The sequence below is a fragment of the Strix aluco genome, chromosome Z, assembly GCF_031877795.1.
Source record: "Strix aluco isolate bStrAlu1 chromosome Z, bStrAlu1.hap1, whole genome shotgun sequence".
Taxonomy (NCBI): Eukaryota; Metazoa; Chordata; class Aves; order Strigiformes; family Strigidae; genus Strix; species Strix aluco.
Window position 1 is genome coordinate 95,558,877 of NC_133971.1, and position 20,791 is coordinate 95,579,667.

Here is a 20,791-nt window from a genome sequence, read left to right on the forward strand (position 1 = left end):
TCTGGGATACTTTATCCAGGGTGATACTAAAATTTAAATGTCAGTGCAGGTGTTCTAACCCTGTGGGGTTTTATCTTTGAATTTCAGTCCAGCCGCTGGTTTCTCAAAGTCTCTTTTTGTGTCCTTTTAGAAACACCTTCTTTCAGTTTTCCAGTATCCCTCCAGTGAAGAGTTCTGCCTGCAGACTCTCTGGCACAGCAGGGGTGGTAATTTCTGAACTGGACAGTGCTGTGCCCTGACAAAGGTAATACCCATCCTTCACCTTGCGGGATCTTACGCTGAGAATAATTTTGGTTTCCTTTTCTCTCTGTGCAGTTCTGCTGCCTCGTCTCCAGCAGCCATCCCGGGCTCTGATAATTTACCCAGACAGTTCAAGTCACTCGACTTCTTGAATGTGTTCCCTTAATCCTCTCGGTGTCCCCCAGTTAACTCACACAGCGTAACGGCGTTACGAATCTTGTCTCTTCTCAGAGCTCGCCATAGTCCATTCTTTTTCCTGATCTACAGGTATTTTTATGTGTGAAGGTGAAAATGTGGCCTCAAAAATTGTTAATACACCGTGCTAGGGTAGTGCTGGAGTGCTGACCTACAGCTGTAGGTGATGCCCTGCTTGCACCGTTTCCCTGCAGCCTTTTGCTCAGCGTGTCTTGGTGGAAGAAACACATCCCTTATCCCTTGCTAAATATTGGCATTGCCAAAGTCGGGTGTTGCTGCTCCGTTTAGGGAATTTAGACCCTGGGGGTAACACGTAGAGGAGTGAGGAAATTTATGGTCAGCAGGGAATATCTTTAAGCTGTTGATGTTGTGCTGCTCTTACTTGGCCTTTGACCTTGCCCTCACCCTCCCCAGCCCTTCACCTCGGAGTAGTAGCGCCAAGACCATTTTTAGGAATGCAAGAAAGGAAATACACTTGTCAAATAAGATTTTTTTTTTTTTTTTTTCCTGCGTTTTGGCTGTAGAGATGACTCCAGTGATGAATTCATACTGCCTGTATTTATGTTCTGCCCCGGGCCAGCCCTGCTGCCGGGTGGGCAAGGGGAGATGGTGGCCAGTGCCAGGGAGATGGTGGCCAGTGCCAGAGCAGGGTCCTGTGCTGCTCTGCATCCTCAGGAATAAAACAAATTACCTGCGGAGCCAGGCGGAGCGGTGGGAGCGCTGGCTGGCTGGAAGTGGTGCTAAAAGGAAAAGAAGGGCCCTTAAATCTTTACAGTGTTTACCAGAGAGCCCAGTTTGTGAAGTTTATTTAAGCTTGTGTGTAGGTGCTTGGCTGAATCGGGTCTGGAGTGTCTCTGTGAAGTCAGGAGCTGTTGTCAGGGCAAAACAACTGGAGCTGAAATGGTGTAAAATGAAAAAAAAAAAACCCACGCACAGAAGTACCAACTCTGTGCACAGACGCGTATGAACAAGCGTCTTTTTATTCTTTTATTTTCAACTGAAAAAGGCCAGGGGATTATTCGTGCCTATCCTTCAATGCAGAGTTTTTAAGCAGACTCTCCAGAAGTCCTTAGAGGGCCTGACGTGTAGCGATACCCCTTCAGAGCCAGCGTGTGGCACAGCGTGTCAGGCTTCACAATTATTTAATCTCCTGCTTTCATTTTACAGAATATTTTTATCTGCGATCAGCTAGTAACATGGTGGGTTGTTTTTTTTTTTTTTCCTTATTCTAATGCCTCATTTCCAAATAAAATCAGTTGGGAGGGGAGCGACTTGGCTCAGCCAGAGCCCTGGCAGGTACCAAAGTCCTGTGCAGAGCAGCACGTCCTCGTTTCTCAGTGGTTTCCCCCCTTCACCCTCTCCCAGCCCAGTGCCCCCCTGCCCCTAGGAGAGGTGGTGACACTCAAGAAAACCAGTAGCAGGAGCTTAAATAACTCTTGTTTTTCCTGTAGTCTTTGCCTTTGGTGGCTTTTTACAGGCATTTGCAAGAGGAAAGGTGTTTGCTTCTCTGAAACATAAAAAAAAAAAAAAATAAGAAAAAGGAGGGTGCCTGAAACATGCTTTTTATTAAAAGAGGAAACATAAGGCAAGAATAGGGAGTTTGCTGCCTGCTGAGACTGGCTGAGACTGGCGGTGTGATGTAGCAAAAGACACGGGAGAGCAGCTGCCGTTTCCTTGCTGTCTTGGTAACTTTATAAAAACCGTCTGCCTTAACTGTTTTTCTGGAGGCTACACCTTATTGAACATTCTGAATGTGTGAGGGTTGTCATACATACGTTTACATTTTAGAGGATTGGATGACATCAGAAAGTTCATTAGAAGTTGTGTAAGATGCCATTTTGATACCTGCTCCATAGCAACTCTTTGGGACTGTTTCAAGGTAAAAGGTTTTATCTCCTCAAACTATTTCAGTCTATGAATATAACTAATGTTTTCAGCCTAAACTTTGGGGAAAAAAAAGAAATCTGGAGCTGTTATTTTATTGTATGCTTGGCACTATAACTGAAGAAAAGTAGCAAGTGGAAAAATAACTGCTGTTTTTATACAGGTGTGAACGCTGCAGAGTTTCAGACCGTGCTCTGATCTTACAAAGAAAAGGGAAAAAAAAAAAAAACCAAAACACCCTGTTGGAACTGATGTGAAGCTGTAAAAATGAATCATTTTTTACCTGACTGCTAGGACACCTGGCTTGAGGCACCTTTAAAGAGAAACCCAAATTTTCACAGCTTCTTTCCTGTCTAATAATTCTACTTTAAACATAAATTCCCCCCCATATAGGATAAGTTTTTTGTTGTGTTGTTTTTTTTTTTTTCCCCCAGAGGATGCTGTTGACTTGGGACTGATGCTGGGCAGATCTGTTTCTAATTTATTGTTATTATTTCTATCTAAAGCAGTTAAAGGCAACAGAGGAAATGATTCTTTGCGATGTGCTTTTGTTCCATACAGTTACCTAGTTCAAACAACTTTAGAAAATAGAGCCTAAAGTTGTCCATCCTCATCGTGCAATAGGGCTTCATGGACAAAGTGTATATTAGAAGAAACCTGTTGTATTTTACTCAACTTATGGAAGTTAAATGGTTCTTCTTTGGTTTTGTTAAGGTATCTTTCACCTTCTGGATAAACACTAAGCATCCTGTACCAATTACCTTTTAAGTGTTGCCTTCTGTTCTGCTACTGTAAGCATGTTTTATGTTTGTCTCCAACAGATCTGTGCTAGGCCTAGTGCTATGAGTGTGGTTGAAACTATCGATTTTTGATTATTAGACGCCCCTTGATCGGACCGTGGCGCTTGCTTACCGCTGTTCGTGTCACTCTGTTGTACCAAAGTACCCGTGGCTTCAAAACGTACCGTCAACCGACTCACCGCTGACTGGGTTTGTGTAATACCGCTGAGGAATGTATCCTGTGACTCCGTTTCTGCACTGTTCTTTTCAGAATAAAAGGCCATTTTTCAAGCCGCTGTCTCCCAAAGAGGTGCAGCCTCGCGCCGCAGCGTTAGCAATCCCTCGGCTCCGTTTCTCCCAAGGTAGAGGGATGGGAGAAGGACTGAGCAGCAGCTCCCGGCCCTCACCTGACAGGAAAACGGCACTTTTTACAAAACTCACCCCTTTCTCAGTGCTGACTACGCAGGGGTAACCACCCAACATTCAGCAGTTTGCCAGGTTTTTATCTGCACCTGAACCCGGTTAATCCCGGCCTGACACTGTGGCTGTGTAATGTACCTAAAGTTAGGCAAGAAAAAGAACAAACTGAAACTTCATAGCTTTAATTTAAGGATCAACATGTTTAATTGATTTCTTTTTTCTCCCCCTCAAGTGCTGCTCTCTGCACACAGGGGTTAGAGGACAGACCCGGGACGTGGCCGTTCTCAGATTCCTTCTGTCCCACAATCCAGAGGTAAATACGAGAGTGCAAATCCGCCGTCACTCCCCTGGGGACACGGTTTAGCTCCCAAATCGTGCCCCATCTCTCAAATAAAGGATTGCTCCTACTTTAGGGAGGATAAAAAAAACCAGCTCTCCCCCCTCCAGCAGCTGCTTTACCCTCCAAAAGGGCTTTCAGGAAAGGCTCAGGGAGGAACTTCACCCTCGTGGGCAGAAAACTTACCATTTGCTGTGGGAAGTTTTCAGGAAAGTAAGAGACTTTTTAGGCCAGAACACGCTGTGCTGAAGACGGGGGGAGAGCAGAGCCCCCCTGGCAGGGCAGGGCCACTGCTCCACCTCCATCCTCACCAGCAAGCAGGAAAGCGGCGACTGTAACAACCTCCAGGTAGCCAAAGGTTTATTTTATAATCTTACCTAAATGAAAGCTGTGCTTAAACCGAGTCTCTGGGGAGGTAGGAGCCCCTTTGTGCAGGCAGGTGCCTGCTGCTGCCTGCACGGGGCAGGGCCAGAGCTGGTCTGGGGGTGCAACACCCCCCCCCCGGCATGGCTGGGGCTGGCTTTGCTCCTTCGTGAGCTCATCCCCGTCAGCTCTCGCCTTGTTTCCAGGTTTCTTCTTTTAAGCTCAGCTCTGCGGCACAGCTTCTGTACCCCCTTTCACAGAGAGGCAGCCCAGGCTGGAGGCGCTTTGCTGGAATGAAGAGGCCGTAGGAGTTAAGAGGTTTGCGACACGCAGGAAGAGTCCCTCTGACGAAGGCAGGAGACAAACGTCCAGTCGTCCCTTTAGCTCTCTTGCTTCCTCAGCCTGGTGAGCAGCAGGTAAGGGGATGCTCCAAAATAGAGTGGGGTGCTGCACAGTGAAGCATGAGATCACTCAGACACCCCCACCTGCCTAAGCCAGGTTTAAACCCACCACAACCATGAAACAAGTCAGAGATTTGTAACTATGGCCCTGGTTATCACAGAATCATTGAGGCTGGAAAAGCCCCTCGGGATCATCGAGTCCAACCCTCAGCCCGACTCTACAAAGTTCTCCCCTACACCACATCCCCCAACAGCTCATCCAAACGACCCTTAAACACACCCAGGGATGGGGACTCCACCCCCTCCCTGGGCAGCCTATTCCACTCTCTGACCACTCTTTCTGGGAAACATTTTTTCCTCATGTCCAGTCTGAACCTCCCCTGTTGCAGTTTAAAGCCGTTCCCTCTTGTTCTGTCACTAATCACCTGGGAGAAGAGACCAGCACCAACCTCTCTACAATGTCCTTTCAGGGAGCTGTAGAGAGTGATGAGGTCTCCCCTCAGCCTTCTCCTCCTCACACTGAACAGTCCCAGCTCCTTCAATCTCTCCTCACAGGATTTATTCTCCAGGCCCTTCCCCAGCCTCGTTGCCCTCCTCTGCACTCGCTCCAGCCCCTCGAGATCTCTCTCGTATTGAGGTGCCCAAAACTGGACACAACACTCCAGGTGTGGCCTCACCAGTGCAGAGCACAGGGGGACTATCACCTCCCTGCTTCTGCTGGTCACACTATTTCTAATCCAAGCCAGGATGCCGTTGGCTTTCTTGGCCACCTGGGCACACACATATGGAGGAGCTGACTTCAAGCACCTCTTCTGCTAAGAGCAGAAACACTTGTCCAGATCTACTACAGCAAAGGGCTGTACCCCCCAGGAGAGGCTCCCATTTAATTCTGAATGGATCACAAGCCGTGCTGGGCACATCCCACCGAGCTGGATGGGGAGTCAGGACTGGGGGTACAGCCATCCCACCATTAGCTACTATGTTTGTAGCAGAGCTTGTGGTTTTCTTCTCCTTAAGATAATCACAGAATCATCTAATCTCTGCAGGATGAAGTTTGGTTGCTCTCAGCAAGGCCTGACTCAGCTCACTCAAAGCCCTGTGGGGACACCGGAGGGGACCTGCAAAAGCCCCGGGCTCAGCCATTCCGTGCCACCTCCTGCGGTACTTACTCTGTCCAGACAGCTCTGGATACTTTCGCCTTGGGCTGGCCAGACCAGAACTCCACTTTTTCTTTCAGTTCTTTATTCTGCAAGCAAAAAAAAGAAAATAAACCCCTCTTAGCATAATGTAGGAGACAAGCCTGGATGCCAGCTATGACCTGCTGCTCCTCCAGAAAGGTTTTTGGGGGGTTTGGGCAGGTTGTTTTTTTTTTAAACCAAGTGAAAGATGCAGTGTAATACTGACACAAGCCCTGCAGTGTGAAGAGTCTTGACCATAGAAAACTATTTTTGCTATTTCCCTTCAATTTATCTATTTACTTTCCAACTTTACCTGTGCTTCCAGGACCATCAGCTTCTCTGTCAGGTTTTCTATTTTTTTATCTTGGCTTCTGAGTTCATTGTTGAGTTCCTCCGCCTGAGAGTTAGCAAACCAAGTTTGTAAGAGATCTGAAACCTCAATACGTCAAAAGACATGTCTGTGTTGAGCCAAACCACAGAGTTCAACATCTCACCATACCTGGGGAATTGCAGACCGCTCAAGTCCCTAGTCTTTTCCCACAGAAAAACTCAAACTAATTGACTGACCAATTTATAAAACAATTTCTCAACACACGGTGTCGTGTTTTCCGTAGGATAACAAGTCTACCTCTTGTTGGCAGATGCACAGAAACCTGATTACAAGAGCTAATTAGTGCAGGGCCTTGCCTTAGCTGCATGGGAGAAGGGAAAAGCAGTTGGTCAGTAAAACAGCTCACGCTGTATCGTGACTTTGGGAAGCTCTTCCTAGGATGTGTCAGGCCTTGCTCATGGGAGCAGCTTCACATGAACCCAGCGCTGGGGGAGCATCCCTGGGACAAGCAGGTCCCCCTCAGGAGCACGACAGGGAGTGGGGGGCCAGGTCCCCCCCAGGGAACACTCTAGGAAGACTCAGGGTTCTGCTTGAAAGCACCAACTCCACCATGACCACCCCATTTCCATCTTAATATTGATAAGTGGACGAATGTCTGACCACGGGGTGCGCAAAAAGGGGCGCAGCGCGACGAGCAAGCTGCTCACCCTCAGCACCTGCACTTAAGGCAGGAGCCCACATCCCAGTGGCTCCCCTTTCTTCTTCCATTTTTAATTCCATTTCTTCCCCCCCCCTCCATTTCTCCTTCCCCCCACCATTTCTTCTCCCGACCTCCAAAGACCTGACCTCCTGTATCACGCCGCGCAGGCCGTGGTGCTGGGCTCGGATCACGTGTTGCAGATGGCTGATCTGCTCCTGCAGGGTGGAAATCTGCTGCTGGAGATCCAGGCACCTGCGGGCAAGAGCAGAAGCACCCCCAGTTCAATCCCCAGGGATCACTGACCCACCCAGCCCCTCTCCCACCCCAGGGTCAGCTCAAGAGCTTGTTGCTAGCAAGGATGGTCCTGAGGACACGTGGCTGTAATTCATGCAGAACTAGACGTATAAAAGCTTCTTTACTGAGCAGAACAAATAAAACCATGGTTTGAGACATATTTTGTCTAGTAGGACTACGCTTACTAGCTGGTAATAAATAAATTCATAAATAATGAAGGCGATTTCCTTACCGACCACATGCACGATGTCACCAAAGCAACGTTGACCCCACGTGAGAGTTAGGAAAGGGAAGCAATTAGTGCATCCATAGAGTTCGGAAGAGGGAAACAATTAGTGCATCCACGTGAGAATTAGGAAAGGGAAGCAATTAGTGCATGCAAGGTGGAGGGAAAAGTGCTAAGAATTCAAGTAGAATCAACACCTGAGAGCTGTAGGACACCAACATCTGTCTTGGCTTCTTCCAGCAGTCATGTAAATCAATATTTGAACCAATTGCTTTCATCATGAATAATTTTACTACCAGAAGGAACTTGAGTAAGGCATTGTCTGGTACCCTACATAATCCCCCGGAAAGAAAAGAAAACACTTTATCACATGCATTTAGTCACCGTTTGCTGTCTTCATTCCTTGACGTCATCTGTTGAAGCATCTTTTCAAGTGACATTTTCTTCTCTATCAGAATTTTCTTTTCCTAAGGAAACAATTCAAGTTCTGTAAAAACTATTTTACACTTCCTGCCATTTGATCAGAAAAAGTTTATGTGTTCAGCGGTTCCGCTCAGTGCCTGAGAACAGGCAGAATTCACTAATAACCACCTACATCAGCCTTCTTCAGCATCAGCTGGTGATAGAAACCAGTCTGGCCTCTCTTGAAGCCAGAGGGGTTGACTGCATTGATTTACCATGAGAAAAGTTCAAACTCTCTTAAAATAGTGGTTCTTTCCTTTACTTAATTAGCAAACTCCGGTTATGCGAGAGTCCCTGCTCTGCGGCCAGGGGATACCACGTTACTGCTACGTCTACCAGGGGGAAAATCTGAACAAAACTGATGACAACACTCTTTAGATCAGAAAGATTACCTGCATGTGATGGTGGTGAAAATACATTTACTGACCCTGTCTTTACAGTAAGCCCAGGAGAGGGAAAACTCCATTTTAGCGGGAGTATTTCCCCTTCTACTGAGTGCATGCATCACAAAAACGATGCGCGTTGCCATTGCTTCTTCCAACGCAACTAACACCCCCAAAGAAAATTCACAATAAAGGAGAAGAAATTTTCTGCAAGTTTCTGGGCACAGCAGTTGTTTGCCTGCCCAGGATTTTGTTCCTTACAGTGGCATTTTCCTGAGGGTTAAAAGGAGCGGGTTTTAGTGCTAGGAGGGCTACATTTTCATTTCAAGTGCCAGAAGTATGCTGAGGGGGGAAGGTAAAGAGCAACTACTCGGGAGTAGAAATCATTAATAGCTACAAATTAAGACTTCTCCCTGATGCTCTACAGTTTTTACAGAATCATCTGGGTTGGAAAAGCCCTTGAAGCTCCTCCAGTCCAACCATGAACCTCACACTGACCGTTCCCAACTCCACCAGATCCCTCAGCGCTGGGTCAACCCGACTCTTCAACCCCTCCAGGGATGGGGACTCCCCCCCTGCCCTGGGCAGCCCATTCCAACGCCCAACAACCCCTTCTGCAAAGAAATCCTTCCTAAGAGCCAGTCTGACCCTGCCCTGGTGCAGCTTGAGGCCATTCCCTCTTGGCCTGGTGCTTGGTCCTTGGGTCAAGAGACTCATCCCCCCTCTCTGCACCCTCCTTTCAGGGAGTTGGAGAGGGCCATGAGGTCTCCCCTCAGCCTCCTCTTCTCCACACTAAACCCCCCCAGTTCCCTCAGCTACTCCCCATAAGTCATGTGCTCCAGACCCTGCACCAGACCATTTAAGCAAATTCTGAAAGAGGGAGCTCAAATTGCATGATTTATACTTACAGCTAAGTGTTCTCCATTTGGTGTAACATGGCAGGAACCTTTTTAGTCCCAGTTCAAACCACTAACATGCCCCAAACCCCAGAAGCGATTAATTCCTCTTCCCAAACACCAGCGCTCCCGGTGCCAGGATGGACAGACAGACACGAGGAGCGGGCAGCCGTACCTCCTCCATCCTTTGGACGCGCTTTTCCATCTCTGCGATGCGGGTACATTTTTCCCTGATGCCTTCAGCAAGGTGGCTGATGTTTTCTGTGCTCTCCTGGAGCCTTTCTTCTTCTTGGAGATTGTAGGCCTGGGACCAAGAAGGGCATTAATGTGGGCGTGCTGGGAGCTGGTGAACGCAGCAGAGTGACAGAGATGGAATTTTGAGCCAACTCTACCAACCCAATTTCAAGAATCAGGAATAAAAAAAACAAAATCATTTTTCTTTTTAGTTTTCCTATTTAAATTTCCCCCCCACACCAGTAGAAGAGATTCAGCAGCTCCTAAGTCGACGTTTGCAGCACAGAGTCAGCACACATAAATATTTTGATAGTGAACAGGACGGAGGGAGATTTGTACCTGTATTTGCTGCTTCTCACGCTCATGGTTTTTTTTCATTTCTTCTGACCGGGTTTGGTAATTCTCACAGAGTTTCTGGGAGGCAGATCTGAGAGCCTGTACACCTGCTTCTCTCGTGGCTTCCAGCTAGAAAGAGTGATACATGTATATAGTGCTTTAAAAAAAGTGATGGTATAACCACATGCTGAAAAACAAACCCTCTATACAAGATCAAATTTCAGTATTTACCCTTATCAGAAACAAATAAAAAATAAAAGGGAATCCTAAACACCTGTGGGCGGGATGTGACAGGCATTTGATTTCCCAAATAAATCCAGATTTATTCAGTATTGAGTAATCCCCCCATGACAAACAAAAGGATGATGGTTTAAAAGGGGAGATGCACTTCCAATCACTTCACAGAATCACAGAATCAGCTAGGTTGGAAAGGACCTTGAAGATCATCTAGTCCAACCATTAACCTAGCACTGACAGTTCCCATCTACACCATATCTCTCAGCGCTATGTTGACCCGAGTCTTAAACACCTCCAGGGATGGGGACTCCACCACCTCCCTGGGCAGCCCATTCCACTGCCTAATAACCCGTTCTGTAAAGAAATACTTCCTGACATCTAGTCTAAACCTTCCCTGGCACAACTTGAGGCCATTCCCTCTTGTCCTATCGCTTGTTACTTGGTTAAAGAGGCTCATCCCCAGTTCTCTGCAACCTCCTTTCAGGTAGCTGTAGAGGGTGATGAGGTCTCCCCTCAGCCTCCTCTTCTCCACACTAAACCCCCCCAGTTCCCTCAGCCGCTCCCCATCACACATGTGCTCCAGACCCTGCACCAGCTCCGTTGCCCTTCTCTGGACACGCTCGAGTCATTCAATGGCCTTTTTGGAGTGAGGGGCCCAAAACTGAACCCACTCATCGAGGGGCAGCCTCACCAGTGCCAAGTCCAGGGGTAAGATCCCTTCCCTGTCCCTGCTGGCCACGCTATTGCTGATACAGGCCAGGATGCCATTGGCCTTCTTGGCCACCTGGGCACACTGCTGGCTCATTATCAATCCTCCCCCAGGTCCCTCTCTGACTGGCAGCTCTCCAGCCACTCCTCCCCAAGCCTGTAGCGCTGCTGGGGGTTTTGTGGCCCAAGGGCAGCACCCGGCATTTGGCCTTAGTGAAACTCCTCCAGTTGGCCTCAGCCCATCGCTCCAGCCTGGCCAGGTCTCTCTGCAGAGCCTCCCTACCCTCGAGCAGATCAACACTCCCACCCAACTTGGTGTCATCTGCAAACTGACTGAGGGTGCACTCGATCCCCTTGTCTAGATCATCAATAAAGATGTTAAACAAGAGTGGCCCCCAAACCGTAAAATACTTGTAAATACACCTGCTGTCAACTAACAACAGAGCCAACTCTGCTGTCTCACTAGCCACAAGTGGGATGTGCCCCCAGAAGCAGGTTTGGAGATGAATTTCTTTGTCTGTTAGAATCAAAGTTTGCAGCAGCCGGGAAAGCAGCGTGTGCTCCGGCACGGGCACCGTGCTGCAGCAGCCAGGACCCAGCTCTAACTGGGCTGCAAGGCACACGCCATCATCTGAAACCTTAAAAACCAACCCAAACACACCTTGAGCTTCAGCACTTGGTTCTCCCTGCTCACCACCAGCAGCTGCTCTTCTGTTTCCTTCATCGTCGTCGCCACAGGACTGCAGCCCCAGCTCCAGCCGCTCTTTGACTCCGCTTTATTGCCCAAGACTTGAGGAACCTGCTGAAGGAAACACACATGGAAATTATTCTTAAAATAATAGAAAAGCAGCTTGAGCAAATCCGTCTGACTCGAGAAGACGTGGCTGCTTCTGGACACCCCTCCCTGGCTCAGGCAGGGAGGCAGCTCTCCGAAGAGCCGGGGCCAAGCAGCTTGCGGGGTGGCTGCCAGCACAGCTCCTCCACTGAGGAACTGAAATTAAAATGTTCCGCTTGCACAGCTCTCCGGGGCTTCACACTGGAAAGCATTTGCCTGTCGGTCCTGATAAAGAGCTCTCTGCCACTCTCTACAGCGTTATTGCACCTGCATAAAATTACAGTTTTACAATATTGCGGCATATTGTAGGTGAGGCTGCGTAAACGCAGGTAATTGTTGGCCAACGCTTCCCCTTAAACTACGTCTTCCTCCAGATTTTAATCATTTGGACACAACATTTCCAAATCTGTTTGCTTCCTAGCGCTGCCTCTGCGCTCCAAACCACTTGCTTACAGTGGTTTTAAGTTGCTTAAACCGAGTTTTTTTTTCCCCCTACAGGTGTTCACAAATGCTCAGTGCTTGCCTCCTGTTTTGACTCAAGCAACACGACCTGCAAGCGCTCAGATTTATGCCAGAACACGCCGGCATTTCTACGGCCTTTCTTATGTTACACCAAGTTCATTTGTTCAAAATAAACTACCACGAACAAAGGGCAGCCTGTACTTTTTAAAGGGTTCAAACCATAAATCAGTTTCTTTTCACTACAGAGGCTTTTCTTCAAGTTCATTCCTTACCTGAACAGAGAAAGGAATAAGCATTTTTTAAAAAGAACTTTTGGCGATCAATTATTTCTTAATTAGCCATGTTTCAGCCCACTGATCCTCCCCCTCCCGCATCCCACAGTGCTCTCCTGGGCTCAGCTGGGATGCAGAGAAACTGCCTTTGCGTGTGATCATCACCGTGCTCTGCTGCTTGGAGCTAAGAAGTAAGATATCAGCTCTACTATCAGCTGAGTCTTGCTGTTCCCAGGATCTCTTCTGGGGGAAAAAAAAAAAAAAAAAAAGAAAAATCACGTCCTACCCACTCATGGTGGTGTCAGCATCAAGCAGGGCGCTGCTTCATATGCCCCTTTATGAGTTGGTGTCACCACCAGAGAATATATATATTTTTTTTTCGCAGTAATCGCTTCATGGAAATGATTTTATATTATGAGATGCATAAGAATTCATCACAAAATTTTCAGATTCAAAGTTACAGCATTTGCCCTGCACCTTCATAAAGGTAATTATGGAGAGGATGAAGAAATCTTTTGTCTTTTGACTTAACTTGGAAGTTTAGGAAGAAAAAAAGCTGGAAAAATCTTTTTTCTTTTGACTTAACTCGGAAGTTTAGAAACAAAAAAAGAAAAATCTTTTTTCTTTTGACTTAACTCGGAAGTTTAGAAACAAAAAAAAAATCTTTTTTCTTTTGACTTAACTCGGAAGTTTAGAAACAAAAAAAAGAAAAATCTTTTTTCTTTTGACTTAACTCGGAAGTTTAGAAACAAAAAGAAAGAAAAATCTTTTTTCTTTTGACTTAACTCAGAAGTTTAGAAACAAAAAGAAAGAAAAATCTTTTTTCTTTTGTCTTAACTCAGAAGTTTAGAAACAAAAAAACCAGAAAAATCTCTTTTCTTTTGACTTAATTCGGAAGTTTAGAAACAAAAAAAAGAAAAACCTCACCAGCTTTAAAGACGTTTAACCCAACCTAAGACAGGCTATGCTAAATTAAGTCACTACTGCGGAGTAACTAGCACCTCTAGAACCAATGTGTAAACCTAAAGGTGCGTGTTGCCACGCAGGTCAGAGTTTTCTCTTTCAGCAGTTCCTAGTTTTGCTCACCCTGTTTCCTGCCGAAGCAAAGAAAGGAACAGAACAGCGACAACTTCAGAAATACCTTTTTCACATATTCAGCTTCCTCGGTAATTTGGGAACGGGAGGACCCATAAAGGACGTAGTTTCCCTCCGAGCCGTGGTCCTCTCGTGTTATTTGCTCAGTGAGGAGCAGGGTAGTCATCACTATACGTGTGTTTCTCTGTTCTGTACGAGTGAGAGAAGAGAGGGGCTTGTTCTGTTACGCAAGGACAGAGAATAATTCCATTATTCCATCCCATTTCATTCCGTTTCAAGCTCAGGGACATGCTGGAGCCAAGCAGGCATTGCAAGCTTAAAGCACCAAACAATAAGGACCACTTTAAAAAAAAAAAAAAAGGCAGACAGCTGATTATTTGTTTTTTTAATGGATGGGAAGACAGATATAGTCACACATTATTATCACTGAAGATTTTAATGACTTTTTACTGGCAACCTACATCCCAATCCCATATTATTCCAGAAAACATGCGGCCAGAGATCCCAGGCAGAAAATAAGGGAATAACACACAGATGGGTGCAGTTTAACTAAGGGCAAAACAAAACTTTCCAAGTTTATAAAGCAAACCCGATTATCCTGCGCACAGTAATCCCACTGCTGTCAGGGAATTCACAGAATCATCTGGGTTGGAAAAGCCCTTGAAGCTCCTCCAGTCCAACCATGAACCTCACACTGACCATTCCCAACTCCACCAGATCCCTCAGCGCTGGGTCAACCCGACTCTTCAACCCCTCCAGGGATGGGGACTCCCCCCCTGCCCTGGGCAGCCCATTCCAACGCCCAACAACCCCTTCTGCAAAGAAATCCTTCCTAAGAGCCAGTCTGACCCTGCCCTGGCGCAGCTTGAGGCCATTCCCTCTTGTCCTGGCGCTGGTTCCTTGGCTCAAGAGACTCATCCCCCCTCTCTGCACCCTCCTTTCAGGGAGTTGCAGAGGGCCATGAGGTCTCCCCTCAGCCTCCTCTTCTCCACACTAAACCCCCCCAGTTCCCTCAGCCGCTCCCCATCACACCTGTGCTCCAGACCCTGCACCAGCTCCGTTGCCCTTCTCTGGACACGCTCGAGTCATTCAATGGCCTTTTTGGAGTGAGGGGCCCAAAACTGAACCCACTCATCGAGGGGCGGCCTCACCAGTGCCGTGTCCAGGGGTAAGATCCCTTCCCTGTCCCTGCTGGCCACACTAGTGCTGATACAAGCCAGGATGCTATTGGCCTTCTTGACCACCTGGGCACACTGCTGGCTCAAATTCAGTCCACACTCAGCTCTGTGTTCCCAACCACTATGCCAGCACAGAACTGATTTTAATCTGGTTCAGGAGGATTACCCCCATCCTGCTTAGCTGTAAGCAGCAGCACAAAGCTTGAATGATATCATAACTCTCAGGGAAAAAAAAAAAAAAAAAAGAGAAAAACCCAACAAATTACCTGGGGGGAGGAGATGGGAGAGAAGAGATAAGGCTTTTTCTCAGAGAGAATAAAGTCCCAAGCACCCTCAGCTGGGTTTGTGCTGTGCAATGGTGACATCCAGTGTCAGCTCCATCGCTCTGAAGCAAACGGCTGGATCTCAAGTTGCCCATTTTGAGCTCGTTCCCAGGTAGCCAGCGAGCTCCCAGGACAAGCTGATTTTTAACGAGCACATTGGAAGGGTCTGGAACCAATTAAGGTTATCACAGAGGAGTAATAAAGCCACTCAGCCAGCACAGAGGGCCTGGATGTGCTTGCAGTGGAGGAAACAAAAAGCCTTGCAAAGCTTCCAGCTGATTTACAATAATATTTCATTTAAAAATGCATTTCAAACACTTAAATTCAAGGTTCTGGGGTTCCTGCAGTTTAGCTGAGGAACAACAGGCCTGTCTGCACCCCTTGTGTCTGTTGAGTCATCCCGAGGTATTGCAGCACCCCCAGGAAGATCGCTCAGGTTAGCACATTTCTGAACGAGCTCGTTTTCTAATAAAATATAATTAGACAACTTGAAACATTTATTGCTGCGATGGAGGAGGAATGCCATTCCCAGAGAGCCCGGCGGAGCTGGTTTGCAGAACTGCCCCGGGGGGGCCGCGGCGGCTCACCCACACCAGCGACGTCACCACGTACCATCACCCTGTGTCCCAGGCAGAGAAGTCAGGGCTAAATTCAAAATTAACTCTAAAAAAGGGTAAAGAAATCGAACACGTGAGCTCTAAGTGCCCCAGAGCTACGGCTCGCTCAGAACTCCAATTCTTAGGGGATTTACAAATTCAAAAAGCAATAAAATAAAAACGCTTATTACTTTTTACTCTTCTTTAACTTGTTACTTTTACTCTTTTTACTCTTTTTTTACTCTTCTTTTACTTGATACTTTTACCCTTTTTACTCTTTTTACTCTTTTTTTTACTCCTCTCTTAGTTGTTACTTTTACCCTTTTTACCCTTTTTACTCCTCTTTTAATTGTTACTTTTACTCTTTTACTTGATACTTTTATTCTTTTTATTCTTTTTACTCTTCTTACTCTTTTTTATTCTTCTTTTACTTGTTACTTTTACCCTTTTTACCCTTTTTATTCTTTTTACTCTTCTTACTCTTTTTTTATTCTTCTTTTACTTGTTACTTTAACCCTTTTTACCCTTTTTATTCTTTTTACTCTTCTTACTCTTTTTTATTCTTCTTTTACTTGTTACTTTTACCCTTTTTACCCTTTTTATTCTTTTTACTCTTCTTACTCTTTTTTTATTCTTCTTTTACTTGTTACTTTTACCCTTTTTACCCTTTTTATTCTTTTTACTCTTCTTACTCTTTTTTTATTCTTCTTTTACTTGTTACTTTTACCCTTTTTACCCTATTTACCCTTTTTACTCTTTCTACTATTTTTACTCTTCTTCTGTTACTTCTTTTCACTCCTTTTTACTCTTCTCTACCTTGTAAAAGGCATCAGCAGATGCTGCATCCCCGGCCATCACCAAGCTGGTCTGTTCTGGACACGAGAGAGAGGAGGAAAAAAAAAGCTACTCTCCTACCATAACTTCCACCCGCACAGCAAAGAGGAGCTGGATATCCAGACACGACCTTTGAGGGCTTTGACCTCAAGCAAAAAAAATAAAGAACAAACCAATCACTCACTCAAATATCATCCCCTGATTCCACAGTTTATCCAGGCTGGGGGATAAAGCCGAAATCCCAGCCACGGCACGATAGAGGTTTTTCTTGGGGACAGGGGACGGTTCCCACCGATGCTACAAGGGGTTAAGCAAAGTTTGTTCTGTCTTGCTGGCTGCTGTTTTCCCTCCTGCCTGCAATCCAGCAGCTCCTGAGTCACCCGCACAAAGGCCGGGCAGGATCAATTCTCCCTTCAGCCTGCACTAATTCAGGCTGAAACCTCCGCTCGCCCCCAGGGGATAAATCCTGGAATGGAAATATTTTTTCAGCTCTAAACCAGTTGAGCCAGGAGGAGCGAGTGATAACAAGCACAACTCTCTGACTTGAGCTGCTGGCCCTGCGCTGGGAGGCACAAGTCCCTGGGAGGATCCTCCGTGCCCAGCTGGGCAACCACCAGCAGCAGAGCAGTAGCCCACAGGGATACTGGTAGCGGGGTGGCAGCAGAACCATCGTACCAAAGCTGCCTGTGGCACCCTGGAGCTCCGCACCCCAGAGATCAGCACCCCAACACTGCCCTGTCTCCCTACCCAGCTGTGTGGGGATGCTCAGAGGGTGCCCCCCAAAACCCCAGCGATGGGGGAAGAACCATGGGGCCAGACATGTGGGGATGCTCAGAGGGTGCCCCCCAAAACCCCAGCGATGGGGGAAGAACCATGGGGCCAGACATGTGGGGATGCTCAGAGGGTGCCCCCCAAAACCCCAGCGATGGGGGAAGAACCATGGGGCCAGACATGTGGGGATGCTCAGAGGGTGCCCCCCAAAACCCCAGTGATGGGGGAAGCACTGTGCGGCCAGACATGTGGGGATGCTCAGAGGGTGCCCCCCAAAACCCCAGCGATGGGGGAAGAACCATGGGGCCAGACATGTGGGGATGCTCAGAGGGTGCCCCCCAAAACCCCAGCGATGGGGGAAGCACTGTGGGGCCAGACATGTGAGGATGCTCAGCTCAACGGGTGCCCCCCAAAACACCCCATGAAAGAACAACGATGGGGGAAGAACCGCGGCTGCTCTCTCCACTTCAGAACGAAGCGTAAAAAGAAGTGCCGAGTTCGTCTGTTATTCACCACCCTTTATAAACACTCACCTCTCGGCGACCCAACACGCAGGTGAGATTTTCTTTGCCTGGCCTGAGCTCGCCAGCACAGGTGCAACAAACGCAGCACTGTTCAAATTACATTTTTAAGACTAGAAAAGCACGTCTCCGTGCTTTCGCTCGAGATGGGTCGCTTGCTCTAAAGCTCAGGCGAGCGAGAAACCAGGCCACACCAAGCAGGAAAGCACCACCCTTGCTTATATAAGGAACATCCCAAATTACTCACGATTATCGGGAATGGTCAGATAAAGTAATTCCATGCTGAGCACTGGAACTCAAACGCAAGGTTTCTGCTTTTTTTTTTTTTGCCTGTGCACACCCCAGGCACAACCAGGTAAATAAATACCACCCCCCTTCCACCGCTGAACAGGAGTTTATACAATATTCATTCACTTTTTAATACCTGGTGCCTGGGCATATCCACAAAAAAGCAGTTACTTGTTACCGCTGCTCCCACAAGTCTTTGAGAAAGAGTTTTTACGAATACATGAGCGTACACGTAAACACGCCCGTCTCTCCTCAGGCAAATACACCTTTTTTATATTCTCCCGCCGCACGAAAGCGCTTCTGCAGACAACGAGGGCGAGGGAGAGGATCAGATAACCGGTGACTAACAGCACAACACACACTTCAGCGCAAGGAGTCGGTTGCAAACAACCCACAGACTTTTGGCCACGAGACGTTCGCTCATCCAGACGGCATCAGCTACGCACGAGCCGGGAGGAATAATTCACTTCTGGCTTTACATGGACTCGTTAACAAAGGGATAGAGGGAAATAAAAAAAAGAAAAGGGTAGCGAGATTCTGCTTGATTAAAAGCGTGTGGTGGTAGGCGGGAAAGGTACCTCCGGGGGACAAGGATCTGCCAGGGTTTGGTTTTGTGGGGTGCAAGAATTTGGGGGAAATGCTGAAAAAGCACTTTATGGTCATGGTGAGCAAGGGGCTGTGAGACCCAGCGGCTCAACCACAAATCTGGGCGTGGGGCTCGTCCCCTGACAGCCCCAGGCACAGAGGAGGGGGGTTGGGGCTTTGGGTGCCACCGGGGGTGGGGGAAGAGACCCTTTGGGTGCTACTGAAGGGGGAAAGGGGCCCTTTGGGTGTCGTGGGGGAAGAATGGGTGCCCCCGCAGCCAAGACTCACCTTTGGAGGGGGAGGACATGCTACCTGCCGGCACGGCTCCTGGGCAGCGCCCCCCCAGCCCGGAGCCCAGCTCACCGCTGCTTGTCGGCTTGCTGGGCCTTGGTGGCCACGCCCTGCCCCGCCCCACTATGCCCCGCCCTCGTTGGTGGCCCCACCCCAAGCCCTGTGAGAAGGGTTAAGGGGGGTTTTGGTCCTTCTCCCTACCCGTGGGGTGCAGCCCCTGTGCGGTGGGGAGGGGGCCGGGTCACCGCGGCAGGGAGCCAACCTCAACCAGATGCCCCCAGGACACATCCAAGCTGAGTGGGACACACAATCATGGGATCGAGGTTGGAGAAGATGATAGAATCATATACAGAATCATAGACTCATATATAAAACCATAGAATCACAGAATGACAGAATCATTGAATTGTTCAGGTTGGAAAAGACCTTTAAGACCATCCAGTCCAACCGTTAACCCAGCACTGCCAAGGCCACCACTAAACCATGTCCCCAAGGGCCACATCTCCATGTCCTTTAAATCCCTCCAGGGATGGTGACTCCACCACTGCCCCAGGCAACCTCTTCCAGTGCTTAATAACCCTTTCAGTGAAGGAATTTTTCCTAATATCCAACCTAAACCTCCCCTGGGGCAACTTGAGGCCGTTTCATCTTGTCCTGTCGCTTGTTACTTGCAAAAAGAGACCAACACTCTTCTTTGAAAAGCTTGGGACCACACTAAGCAGGAGACAATACGGGGAAAGATGAAAAATCTCCATTTTATGGAGTAAAATCTGGGACCTATAGAGTAAGTTGCTTGCTGATGTTTGCAGAATTTGGCCTGGGAACTAAATACAGAGCTCTAGGTTGGAGGTTCATGTCTTCTTGTCCTCCTCCACACAGGGGCAACTCTTGGTTCCACTTGGTCCAGTCTTATGAATTGACCATAGCTTCTTAAAAGTAAGAAAATAATCCAAAGGTATCTCCATTACAAAAAACCCCATTCGATCTTAGTAAAGCCCAACAGAAAAGAGCAACAAAGCTGGTGAAGGGTCTAGAGAACAAGTCTTACGAGGAGCAGCTGGTGTCATTGATTCCAACCATGAACCTACCACTGCCAAGTCCATGTCCCCAGACGTGCACATGTCACTGCGAGTGCACACAGCAAGAGGTGCCTGGAACTGGCTTTTCCCTCATCAAATTCCTCTTTTTCTACATGGGTAAAAATGGATGAGGAAAAAGGAGGTATTTAGAGATGTCCCATCCAGCTGGGGTGATTAATGCTACCTCTTAGTATTAATGAGGCAGAAGAAAACTAGAAGGAAGAAGGCGAGAAAATATGGTAAATACAGATAAAAGCGAGGCACAGAAAAGCAGATACCTCAAAGGAAAGAAACATCTTGAAGAACAGTGCTTTAAAGAAAAATATTGATGGAAATACAGCTGGGAAAGCCACAAACATACTGGGAAACAGGCTAAAGGGGGAGAAGGTAAAATGGAGAATGAGGAGATAAAAGTGTGCAATAAACTCTTTTACAAACAAGAAAGTCTTGATCAGCAAGTCCAGTCCCCTAAGATCTATATCCTTCCCTATCACATCACACCCATAAATATATCAGGTTGCACTCTGTTTTCTTTTTCCAGCAACGTTTTGAATCTGAGGGTGCTTTTGGCCAGGACAGGCAGGGGAGGTCCAGGTGTTGCACACCCATACGTGCCCCACCATACGTCCCCTGCCATACGTCCCTCCCCGTATGTGCCTGCGTGGCCGGGGGCCACAAGAGCTGAACCTTCCTGCCATGCACACACCTCACCCCATTTCTGAGCGAGGCCGTTGTGATGGTCCCGGTTACCCTGTGTGAGCCCCTTGTCTGAACAACAGGTTTCTGTTGGGGTGTGAGAGGATTTTTTTAACTAGAAATGGGGGGGAAAAAAAAAAGCTGCTCTTTTTTCATTCTGCCTGAGGGCAAAGTTGGGCCGGTTCCCAGCTGGGGAGCAAACACAGGAGAGGCAGCGCCCAGCTCCAAGGTCAGCTCCAAGGTCGGCTCCTGGGGAGCGAAGAGCGAGTGCTGCCAGGCACCGCACAGGTCCCCGCCTTCCCTACGCTCCTGCCCTCCCTCCAGCTCCAGCCTCCCGGGCTGTTTCTTCCTTACCAATAGA

General features: G+C 47.8%; 1 protein-coding gene across 1 annotated transcript; it reads right to left on the reverse strand.

The window, feature by feature from the left end:
- Positions 1-3,802: 3,802 nt before the first annotated feature.
- On the reverse strand, positions 3,803-18,671 carry LOC141918565 (coiled-coil domain-containing protein 68-like). Its single transcript, XM_074813207.1, has 10 exons — positions 18,653-18,671; positions 13,315-13,457; positions 11,266-11,403; positions 9,663-9,788; positions 9,265-9,393; positions 7,733-7,815; positions 6,975-7,080; positions 6,111-6,194; positions 5,789-5,865; positions 3,803-4,665 (listed from the first exon to the last, which is right to left on the reverse strand). Exons 1-10 carry the CDS (start codon positions 18,669-18,671, stop codon positions 4,599-4,601), a joined length of 972 nt encoding a protein of 323 aa, XP_074669308.1. The 3' UTR covers positions 3,803-4,598.
- Between the last annotated feature and the right edge of the window lie 2,120 nt (positions 18,672-20,791).

Excerpts from the sequence above, each read along its gene's own strand:
- LOC141918565 (XM_074813207.1), bottom strand. Across the intron at positions 9,789-11,265 it reads ACCAAGTGCTGAAGCTCAAG|CTGGAAGCCACGAGAGAAGC; the intron begins GTGTGTTTGGGT and ends CACTCTTTCTAG. Across the intron at positions 4,666-5,788 it reads TCCAGAGCTGTCTGGACAGA|CACCCCACTCTATTTTGGAG; the intron begins GTAAGTACCGCA and ends TTCACTGTGCAG.